The sequence below is a fragment of the Argiope bruennichi genome, chromosome 2 (assembly GCF_947563725.1).
Source record: "Argiope bruennichi chromosome 2, qqArgBrue1.1, whole genome shotgun sequence".
Lineage (NCBI taxonomy): Eukaryota > Metazoa > Arthropoda > Arachnida > Araneae > Araneidae > Argiope > Argiope bruennichi.
In genome coordinates, this window is record NC_079152.1 from 28,049,459 (window position 1) to 28,062,369 (window position 12,911).

Sequence of the window (12,911 nt, forward strand, 5' to 3'; positions counted from 1 at the left end):
CAAATGCTCGAAATTGAGATTTTGACAAATTTCCACATTTCTGAAGTCCCACATTCCCACAATTCCCACATCCCCGAATTAAAAAAAAGAAAAAAAAAACATATTTGAGATTGTGTCTGAATGCGACAGAGATATCTCAAAAATGTTTTAAGCTAAAAGGAGCAAATTTGTCATATACTGTTTTAATAACAAATACAGTTTTTGTTTGAATGCAAAATGCGTTCAGATAAAAACTTTACATTCATATTTATAGAATCGTAGTATTGTTGCTGTCATATTAAGTTAGTTAATTAAGTTATAACTTAATACGATAGCTGCTAAATAAAGAAAGCTATATGGATAAAATTCGGCACATAGATTTAACACATATAGGGTAGAACCTATCGAAGTCTGAGTCAAATCGAACTAAGTTTTGATCATCTATCTGTCCATAATTTTAAAAACACATAAATGCGATAACTCAAAACGCAGGCTAAAACGTATTTAAAAAATTGATATGTGATTTGTGTGACATGTTCCGTAGTAATTTACTACAGACATTCGTTCCTCAACAGGTAATCCTTCTCCCAATGTTACATGGTGGCGAGGCTCAGTGCTATTCGATGATGATTTCAGCATTATCAAGCAAAGATTCGTCCGAAATGAAATGGTACTCGAGAAACTTCAAAGATCCGAATTCATGATGGAATACACATGCAAAGCTTCCAACACTCAGCTTGCCAAACCAAGGACTGCATCTGTGCAAATAGACATGAATCGTAAGTGAAAATTAATCTTTTCTTTTTCTCAATAAAATAAAATTCAAATAAAATGTTACCTAACCTGACCGAATATTAATACTTAAGAAATTATTAATAAACTTCAAAATAAAAAAAATACTTACTTTTTTAAACCTGGATTTGTCATTTGGAACAGAGAAATTATGAATTTAAACTCCTGACTTTAGAAAAAGATATAGATGGTTGTTAGTTACTTGTTGGATCTTTTCCTGGAATAATTCATGATGCCTGTTTAATCTTATCTTACTTATCAGTAGTGATATACATCACTACTATATATTGCAAATTTGATTGATGTGATGGCTAAATTCTAGAGACGGGTACCGCCAAGTTTGGCTCCAAATTTTAAAGCTAAAGTTTCCAATATGGCAACCCCTCTACGCCTGTAATGCATGGCAACCCTGTGAAGAGAATGGGGTGATGTCGGTGATGTAATCATAAACTAATCAGGTATGAATTGACTTTGAATATCAACCAATTAGGTATAAGAGCAGCTTTTCGCGGGGAATTTCTAATTTCTACTGCTCCCCAAGTCTTGTAACGTATTTTTCCTTACTTTCTTCGATTTCTCTTGCGCTGGCAGCTTTTCGTGGAGAATTTCAAGATTTTCTCTTCAATTAATTGACGATTGGATTTATTCTGATTTCTTCTGCTTGTAAAGTATTTTTTTCTTACTTTCGTCGATTTTTCTTGTGGTGTAAAATGGCTGGTATGAATGTGACCAAAGAGGAATCCCTTAAATTGAGGGGTTTTTTCGATTTAGAACGTTTGGGAGCGAAAGCGTGTGTTGAATGGTGCATGAAAATGGATTTAATTGCTGATGGAAGTATGGTGAATGCGGGCAGGATATGGTATTAACAGAAAGGAAAGGTTTGTAGAAGAGAAGGGCATTATTGTAAATTAACGAAATTCACATCGTTAAATCGGGTGAGTTAAAAAAAATTTGTATTGTTATTTTTGTGCATTTTTTTAAATTTAACATCGTTTAAATTGTGCTATTTTTAATTATTTCTTATATAATTATTCTTATTTTATAATTATAATATTCTAAATTCTACTATTCTAATATTCTATAATATTCTAAATATAAATATAATGTTATAATATTCTATTAAATATAATTATTCTTATTTTTGTTCTTTTTGTATACTTCATGCCAAATTTTTCTCCTGCCATCGCCCCAAGGACGATGTAATCTTCAGAAAAAAATCTCTTGAAAATAGTCTTAATATTGAGAAATACATTTCTGAAGATTACAGCGTCCGCAGGGCTTGGCGAGAAAAATTTGGCGGGAAATCGCCAAATGGTACCCGTCCCTAGAACTGTACCTGATGTGATATATGGAAATATCAAATAATCATATATGCCAACCGTAGTAGGAATTCAGTACATTTTTCGTTCGAAATGCATTTCGAAGAATATCTAAGCTAAACACCAAGGGAAAGGTGATATAAAGGATAAGACATATTAATTCGTTTCTTCATTCGCCCAAGTTTATTCCAACTCCCCCCCCCCCGCCCCTGAAGTTTCTTTAAGTCATTCGTTTCTCGGAGGCTTATGAACTCTCTTGAGGATATAGTCACTCCTATAGTGTATCGTAATCGATATACTGGATATCGATAGCACCACTGATATCTTCCGAGAAGAAAAATTCATGTTGTTGTAGGCTGTAATGTGCTGTTCATAATCTTTGTTTCCAACTTTCGGTAAAAGTCGCTCAAAGTACTTTCATTTCTCTAATCTTAACAATATGCAATTACTCTATTTTTAATATACTTATAATTTCATCACCGAGAATCGTATTCTGCGAAGGCATACAAAGATTACGAAATTTTGTTCAGAAACTTGAATAAGCTGCTTCAGTTGTACAAAAAACTTAATTTGTCTCCATTATTAAAAAAAAAAGTACCTTCTTTAAGAGCTTTCGTTTTTTTTTTTTTTTTTTTTTTTAATTTTTTTTCATTCCTTGACAAGTAGTTTTTTATTCCATTGCGAGTTAGAAATTTTCGCTCGAATAATTTCGATTACTTCATTAAGGCTAAACAACCTCCAGATGTTTCTTTTCATGTTTATATATGCTATAATTTAATTTGAAGGGTAGAAAGTTCCTTAGCAGTGAATCTGCAAATAAATGTCGATTTCTAAAGTAATTTTAAAAATTGATCCATTCTAAATGCAAAATAACATAAAACAGAATTAATTAATAAAGAAAAAGGAATTAAGGTAATTATTAAAAGAAATCCTTCTAAATTTAGAAAACACGTTGCTACTACGATATTGCCAAATGAATCTTTTTATTAGTGCTATTTTTCTTTTTTGTCGCCCCCGTATGAGAATTTAAAAGGAAAGATTTTTTTTTAAAAACAAACATTCCTTAATAAGAAAAATCCGACTTTGAATATATCGTTAGGATTGAAACAGTATTCTCACATTTTCATTAAGAAGTATAAAGAAGTGTGTCGGGGAAGGCAACGCATACTAATTTTAGGGTTATTTTTTCCATTGTAGAATTGTTTACCTGCTGAATATTTTATTTTACTCTTTATTGCATGTGTCATCTATGACCAAGAGACATGTTAGGATTTACATGTGAAATATCATATTGTCATCGCAATATTGGTGAGCTTAGTAATTTTAGAATTATTAATTGCTCTTCAAAACTGGAGATATTATGAATCATCCTTTGGGAGCAAATTAATATTTCCCAAGTATTAATTAATTATGAACATTTTCAGCAAATATTTATGTAATATAACAATAACGACACTCTAATCTAACTGTTCTATATTTAATATTTTATGCTTAGCGTACTCAGTTTATATATTATTTTAGAAATGGTATTGAATTAATTAAATTAATGGTATTAAATTCAACCTACATTTCGTAATGGCAAATATTAAAAAACAAGGCCGCGATTGAAAAATTGCTTTATAAATAATTAGAGTGTTTTATATAATTTTATGCATACGGATTTCTACAAAAATATTTACAAAATACTATCACATTCCATTTTATTACCAGTAACAGGTCTGATGTTTTAAATATTTGACAGCAGTGCAATATTATTTCATATTAACTTATTCCCTATCTAATACATTCCCATATTTTAAATAATAAAGTCATTGACATAAATTTTACTCGAGAAAGATAAAAATGAAATATTTTGAATGTTTCTCTGAATGGATTAAGTATCTGTTTCAAACTCCAATAAAGTCAAAGAGATTGTTTAAAGATTGTTGGTGGGCCCTTCCGCCCCTTTCATCATTCATTAAATTTTCCTACCTCTTCCGCATTGTCTTTCTCCTCAAATAATATTATGTTTTCAGCAGAAATGCTGTTTATTTCTTAACCCTTTGAGTCCGGAAAAAAGTAATTCGATGTATAATTATATGATATATATATATATATATATATTGTTACGAACCTGTGATGCGGCTTAACAGCATAGTTGGTTCCATAGGAGGTCCCAGAGCTTGGCGACAAACTTGGCAACTTTGGCGCCAAAATAGATTATACCCGAAACATCGAGAATTTTCCCGATCCGTCCAGTAGGAACGGAGATACGCCTCGAACGTTCCTGATTGGTTGAGAGGCGTCTAGCCCCTCCCCCTAAGACCTATAAAAGGAAGCAGTCCTGCCGCTGCCGAGTAGTGGTGAACGGACGGTGAATTGAGTCGCGAACGAGTGGAGTCGAAGAGTAATCGGAAGCGAAAGAGTAGTCGTCGTGAACCAGATCGGAGAGTTGTAGTCGGAAGCGACAGCAGGAACTGGCCTTCTAGAGATTAGCGGAGCAGCGACGGAGTCAAGTGAGTGCTGAATTAAGTTTAGCGCTACGGTCTGCATTAGAGTCTGTTGTGTGCTGTTGTCTGCACGTCTCGGCTGAAGATAATTGTGTGCTGTATATAGTTGTCGTCTTTGTGTTGTCCTGTGTGTCTTCTTGTAAATAAACGTCGTTGTTTCATTTTCTACTGCCGCCTGCTGATTGAGAGTTCTCCACACCATATAACTCCCACTATCCAAATGAACTCCGAAAATTTCGTAACAATATATATATATATATATATATAAGATGAAGAAGAAATCTCTAGAATCATACAAAATATATTATATGTGCTTAAAAAGTTCTATTAATAAACAGATCTTTTACTTCCGTCATTCCATATAAAACTGAACCTTTTAAATAAATTCACTAAAGAATTACAATATATTTATGGAAGAACTTATAATACCATCACGAATTTATATCTTGAAATTCCTAAATCTTGAAATTACTAAAATCGCGAAGAATGAACACATTTTTTGATTAAAAAAAAAGTGAACAGAATGAAAATTTTTCAATCTAATTGGCCGATAATTGAATGATCGAAAAGCAAGAATTTCTGCTTTGCAATAAGGCTAATTTCAAACATCTCAAATCTAAAAAAAATGCATCTTTTATTCTAAATAAAAATATATAAAAGTATTTTTTTTTCAACTTTTTATAGCAATATTTGGTTTTCTTCTTAAAGTTTTAAAGATGGAATTACATAAAATAAAAATTAAACTGAATGCTGCTTTTCATTTAAATTCTAATTAAAATCAATAGAATGTCATATTTTCAGCTCATCAAAACATCCATTAAAATTAAACTAATTTAAATAATTCAAACATCATTTTCCATATTTCTTTAAAGTAATCAGAAAGAATTATAGCACAAGTGCTATGCAATGGGCGAAATTTAATTAAGAGAAAACTTAATTTACGAACTAAAATCACTTGTAAGAAATGAAATGCACAAGATGTCTAGTTCATAAAATATTCATGAATAGGTTATTAAAATCTGGAAATAAAAAACAGCAACTAATTTAACTGAAAACCGCAATTCATTTATTTGAATTTAAATGAAAAGCTTTTAGATAAAAGACTTTTGGAGAAAGATTAAAGAATTTTAAATGGTAATAAGAAAGTAGCAATATAGAATTTTATATTAATAGAATCGATTAAATTCTTTCCAGTAACATTATTTAGAGAAAATTGCTTAATTATCTGTTTCAAAATATTCATTTCTGTTTATTAAGGTTTATAACTGCTGCAACTTATCAGGATCCAATACAGATATAATGTTTTTAAGACGGCCTACTGTAAAGATTTATTTTTCGCTCTTCTTCAATTCTAAATTTCGAACACATAGATAATATAATATTATTAAATCGAATAAGGAAAATATTTTTAACTAATAATATTTATAAGAAGCTAAAATTAAATTTTAAAACATTTTTAATGCTCTTTTTGTTTTTAATGTCTTTTACTTATTATTTGCTTTAAATGTGAAATATTGAACAGATCTGGGTTTCCTTTTAATTACTTCATTTAAAAACAAATTTTCATAAACTATTTTTATGCTTGTGCGCTGTATTTATATTAAAATTCGTGCTCTTTTAAACTAAAATTAACTCTATCTATGTAAATGAAGTTGATCCTATGATGAGTAAACAGTTTTATTTCAGCATATAAAAGGAATTTTTATTAAAAATTTTAAAATATGATTCTTGAAATATCAGTATAATACAGAATATCACGCAAAGTCATGAACATCTGGAAAAGTATCGCACTTTAAATAATGATTCGAACGTTCGTGCCTATTAATACTAAATTAACTATTTTTTATGCCCATGTCATTAAAGATTTACTTAATTCTTTAATTCTTAAATGTGTGTCGGTGTTATTTTATCAATGTCGTTCTCTTTTGGCAATCTCTTTGGATCAATTAATTACGTTTTCTCCTTTAAAAGTTTCAATTTATTAGTTAAATTTAAAACTTCTAAATTGTTTAAATTGGCTGTTATATTTTTATTTTATATTATAATTTTAAAATTAAAACTATCCAATGAAATAACCTGAAACTGAGAATACTGAATATATTAAACATAAAGATGTAAGATCAAACTAATGATTAAAACAAAACTTCTATAAGCAAATATTAAAAAAAAAATATTTACCTGTTAAATATTTACCTATTTATAGTATTTTAAATGTCTGTTAAAAATTTATCAAAATTATAATTTGAGTCATAGAAAAAAATTAGATTAAAATCACAGAAATCACATAAAATGGTTCCTTATATTTAAAAAAAAAACATTACTTTTGGCATTTAAAATTTCGTAAAAATTGTTTTTTTTTTTGTTTTTTTTGAAAAACGTAATAAACGTAATACATAAATGTGTATGAAGAATTTTAAAAGAAGGCAATTTTTTCAACATAATCCATTAAAAAATTACCGAGGAAAAAAAAAACCTTTTTCCAGAGGAGAGCTATGAAATTTTCTTCCTCTAGAAACTCTCGATTACTCCTAGCAGCATTACAATATTGTAAAATATGTTGACAATATCAAAGATTATAATGAATAATAGCGAATGCTGCCTCAAAAATATTGTATAATAGCAACATTCAAGAAACAGAAAAATTTCTTACAAATATCAATTGACGACGAATTTGAAAAAATTATTATCATTTTTTAGGTATACCTTTTTTATTTGAGATTAAAAAACTACTTTGGAATGATTTTCATTTGAGAAACTGAATTTCACATAATACCAAAACAATATTGCAAATTCTGCACACATTTATGTTAATCAATATTGCAGAAAATGTTTTATAAATTTACCAAATTTAATTATGTTTATTAATGTTAGGATGATACAAAAATATATTATGAATAACAAAATGTGATATAATATTTTATTTCTCATATTCTATACAGATTACTTCAAGCGAACAGACAACAGCATAAATTTGTACTTGCCTTATATTTATTTCTTTGTCCCAGTTTAAAAATCAATCAGATTTCTCAAAATATATTCTAGATATCTGCTTCTTTATTTGTTTAAAGTTAAATGAAAATATACGAATTAAAAAAACTGATTAGATATAGTTATTAAAACTCCACTATTAAAAAATTATCCGTGTGTGTGTGTGATGCTCTAAAAATAAATATTCAATAATAATTCTATATCCGGCTTCCTTTTTACTACTGAAATGCGTCTAAAAATAAGTATTTAATAATAATTCTATCCCCAACTTCCCATTAATTACTGAAATGCTACGGCTTTTATTTTCCCAAAGTGACTCTTAACATATGCTAAACCAAAATGCTGAATCTGCATAATCCTTTTTGAAACTATATCAGTTCAAGATATTTTCTCATTGCATTTTATCCCTGCTTTCTACTTTCCTCGTGGGACTGCGTCTGCCGCGTAGCCATGACTCTCAAAAAGAAATTTAGATAATGGAGAAGAATTTAAGTCCTTCTCTTCAAATCAAAGATAGTTTTACTTACACACTCACATAGATATAATGTATTCAGTCTTAACTTTTGACAAAGATAACTCATTATTTTGTGCAGATTTGAGCAATCGGGAAATAAGTTTTAGAGGTTAGAAATTTTGTCTGAATTCACAAATGGGCCTTAAAAATCAAAGGGATGTTAGAAATTGAAGAAGAGAATTGAAGCTTTTCCCCATAACTCCTTAGCGATTGAAGGTAGAAAAAATAATGGAAACTGTTGTGTTAATATTGAATCATAACTAATAACTTTTACATAAATAATTTTTCTATTTATATAGTAGCTCATAAGTTAGACGCTGAAAACTGGCTTTCAATTTCCTAACTTTGACTACTTTTTAACATAAAATTGTAGCACATTGCTACATTGGAAAGCTCCCATCAGTTACATTCCCTAACTTCCTTTTTCACTGTCATATCTTCCTTAATAAATTAAAAGAGAAATTGGCTGAAATAAGTGTAGTTCCAATATATTTTATCAAAGGACACTATTTCTGCATTCAGGTTTGTCAGCAGGAATATTTTTATAAATTCTTTTGAACTTAACTTTCATAGTTTATTCTAACAAAAAAGCTTAGTTAATGAACGAGAATCTCTCCTTGTTTGATGCCAGTTAATCTTCTCTAGACAAAATAATATGGAATTTATTATTTGAAAGAAATATTAATAGTCAGATGCAGAGCTGTATAGTGTTTTCTATTAAGGCGAACACCTTAAAAGATATTCCATAATAATAATATAGTTTGCTCTTGAAGTTAGCTTTAATAATATAGTCTACTCTTTCTGTAATGTAATATGTAAAACGCTTTTTATTACATCAAAAGGTTTTATTAATTAATGAAGGTAAGTAACAAGCGGGATAAAATACGATTAATAAGATAAAAAGAATAGATAACAAATAGCAGCTAAGGAATTCAAAATATGATATAGATATATATTTTCGTTCTCTAATTTTAAAATACTGGTAAGACACAATCTACAACGTTAGGCAATATCACACAAATATATTATAAAAATATAAGTACTTAATATTTTATAATATAAAAGTATCATATTTTAGTTTGTTTCTATGACGTAAGACAATATTATATAATAATGTATTTGAAATTTTACAATATGGGGGGTGGGAGGGGATGGCAATGTTTTATAAAATACTATATATATATATATATATATATATATATATATATATATATATATATATATATTCCCTAGTCAGAAAGAACTTAACATAAACCTTCCCCTTAAAACTTCTTGATTTAAAACAGGTTTATTAGCATTCCTACCCGTTTTGTTTGTAAAGATAATTCTATCAATTTTAAAATGATAAGAAAATTATTTTTAGAGAGATTTCCTTCAAATATTACTTATGAACATGTTGCTCAATATGTTTAATAACTCTGTTTTTAAACAATTAAAATTTGAATAAAGAGGAACCGAGACTGAACATCATCATCATCCATTCATCAGTATTAATTTTGGCATATCTAGGTCAAAGCTTTGTTCCGTATGCAGCCAAATGACCTTTCACCTTTATTTTTCTTTAAAATAAGCATATTATTGTTAATGAAAATATTACTTTTTATTCTATTTTTATTATTTTACATTTCCCCACCATCGGAGACTTTTTTTTAAAAAAAATTTATTTGTTGAATGAAAAGTATTTGACATTGATAACACGGCAATCATAAGGATATTTTCAAATTATAAACGATTTCGTTTAACTTCATTCGTTTCATATTTGCAAAGATAACATTAAGTAATCGAATTTCATTCACTTTCATTCATTCACTATTCAGAACTAGAACGTTTAAAAGTTCATAGTTCCAGATGAGAAAAAAATACTTTATTAATTTTAAAACTTTTAATTTTTAATTAATTTACTAATTCAAGTGAAAATTGATTTCACAGAGGTATGAATTAAAATTTGAGGAACATTAGTTTTTAGAATTCAAATATTTGTGGCCATGAACTATGAAATGTATCTGTGAAATATATACTTCTTAAGCCAATTACACTCTAGAAATTATCTTCCACAGAACCTTACATTTTACACCAAGTTATATATATAACTTGAGATAGATACTGGTTGTAACAGCTATAAATTATATAAATGCAGCAGAATTTAAAATTTGCATGATTTTATCTCATTTATCTATTTAATAGCAATGTAATTCATACTACTGGTGTCATGACTTTCATAATGTAAGGTGGTATCGATTGAGAAGATCTTGTTTCATTTTTTTTTTTAATTTGCTTAAACAATCGAAAAATAACTTTATAGATATATCTATAAAGCTATCTCTAAAGATGCTATTTTGTATTCTGCACGAAGCTGGTTTCAAAATTTGGATTTTATTACAGCACGTGGTGCAAATGACTTTTCAAATAAATATATTGTTCGAGATTGTATCAAAATATAAATAGCAATGCTCAATTTCTAAGTTTTCTGTATAAATCTATAGACATGAAAAAAATCAGTCGATACAAGATTTCCACATTATATCTGCTGATTTATCGATAAGAGATATTTCCTCTTTCCCTGTAAACCATCTAATTGATCAAAATACACAAATACTGTTTTCGTCTATTCATACATATATACATTTAGAAATTATAAACTATCCAGGAGATCCAGCTGTAATGTTATCATAATCAGTTCTTGGACAAAGCTTGAGTATTTTGACCCTTTCCTTAATTCAATAATAATGCCTTAGAAATAAAATGTAAAAATTAAAAATAAATAAATGAATAAATATTTTCATAGAAACATCTTTGGCAACGGCAACATCTTTATGAGTATATTACAAAATCAAAAAAAAGAAGTAAAATTCTGGATGTTAAGATAAAAATCTAAAAAACAAAAGGAGATAATAAAGATATAATAGTTGTTAGATAGATAAAGTTGTCATGAATATGATAAGGAACTATTTTTTTTTAACACCCAATGCAAATATTAAGAAATGTCACAATTTTGATAGAATTCAAATTAGGATATATCTGTCTGCACCCCATGCTTTACGCATTTTGTTTTGATCCTCAAATTACGATGAAAATATTATTTTTAATGATTAAAAACAATACAAAGCTTCTTAAAAATTTTAACACTTTAGTTTAATATTAGTTTCTGTGAAAAAAAATACTGATTGATTGAATTTATATTTTTAATAATTCGTGGAGATTGTTTCCTAAATCTGACAGTTCAATATTGAGTAAAATGGAATATTTGTTCAAGAATTTTAGAGTAGAAATATCTTTCAAATCTCTCATGATCTGGGAAGATATATATATTTTTTCTTTTCCTTCTTCTACTACTTCATAGCAACTTTTTTCTTTCTTTTTTTAATTTTATTTCCTTGTCTGTCAGTGGCAGGCTTATTTCCAATTACACAACTGTTCCTTTCTTTAAAGCCAGCTTTATTGTTTTTGATTCAGCTGTGCAACATATCTGGAGAAACAGAAGATTGATTTGTGATTGGAAGCGAATTTTATTTTTGCCTTTAATACTTTTTAATTTATCAGTTTCAAACCAGAACAATTATCTTTCCACTCAAATTTAAATTATAAGTGAACTTTTGATAAAATATTTTATATTTTATTTGAATCATGATACATAAAGCAAGTTATTTAGAGGAATATTTAAAATTAAATGGAGATTCTTTGGCAAAATAAATGAATATGCAGATATGATAAGATATCCAAAGTAATGTTCAGCAGCAGAAACAATTTATTTCAAAATGGAAACACAATATGTATCATCAGTGCCAGATGCTTCGAAACAGCATACATGTTTCAGTCAAGATTGACTTGCCTTCATTTTTTTCCGTGTTTTGCAATAAAAAAAATCCCATTCTAGAATTATTTTTAAATTTTTTCCAATTCAATGATGTAATTAGAATGGAGCAATTAGAACAAGTGGCATGTGTGCTCTATCGAAAACGGCAGACAGTTATAAATTTATAATTGTTACACGAAAATGAAGTATAGAATGTGGAAGTGCTAAAAACGTAAAAAAATATCCCACCTTATTTTCATAAACTCCACGCTCTAAAGTTCCTTGAAGCTGAAAATTTGTTTTAGAATTATGATTGGTTAAGCCTAATTCAAAAATGCAACAAACGCAACAAGTAAAACCTTAAGCTAAAATATTAGATTTGATAAAAGTTGCTTACTTTAAGTATGTCTATTTGTCTGTCTATTATACATTTGGATACGGTAAATAAAAACACAAAATGTAGAAGAATTATATTTACTAAACATTTTTTTCTCCAAAATTGCATATTTGCCAAATTTTGGGACAAAATCCGTCGAAAAGTCGATTATTCATTTATCTAATTATTCCTGAATATGTACAGTGAGCAAATAATGATATGGAAGCTTGAAATTCAGTACTGGTCTTGTCACATAAATTGTAGATGTGCTTTAAATTTTGATTCAAAGACAAAGAAAAAAAATACATTCGAAGTACAATTCGGTTTTAATAATGACCATAAAGCGCCAAAAAATTTCGACAAACTACAAAGGTATACTTAAGTGTATTATTATTTATTATGAAAGCTTTTGAACGTACGAATCACATGCTATATAGTTTGACGACTGAAATCGCCAAATTGGCGAAATTTTTCTTGGCGCGTTTTGGTTACGGTTACAACCGAGAAGTACTGCAATCAGAACACATGGCTTGTTTTAATCATTCTACTACATAACGCCAAACTTTCCGTTTTTGCTTATATAAGAAAATCAAAAAAAAAAAAAAAAAAAAGAATACTCCATCAGATTTTTTTTTCTTATTTTATATCTAACTATAAGTAT

At 28.2% G+C, this 12,911-nt stretch overlaps 1 protein-coding gene across 1 annotated transcript in view; it reads left to right on the plus strand.

Annotated features, from left to right (window-relative positions):
- The first annotated feature begins 608 nt into the window (after positions 1-608).
- The window catches only part of LOC129961655 (neural cell adhesion molecule 2-like), a 229,545-nt gene continuing 217,242 nt past the window's right edge, over positions 609-12,911 (plus strand). Inside the window, exon 1 of the mRNA XM_056075181.1 lies at positions 609-758. Coding sequence (XP_055931156.1) covers positions 647-758 — 112 coding nt within the window. The 5' untranslated portion in view covers positions 609-646. The remainder of the gene's footprint in view (positions 759-12,911) is intronic.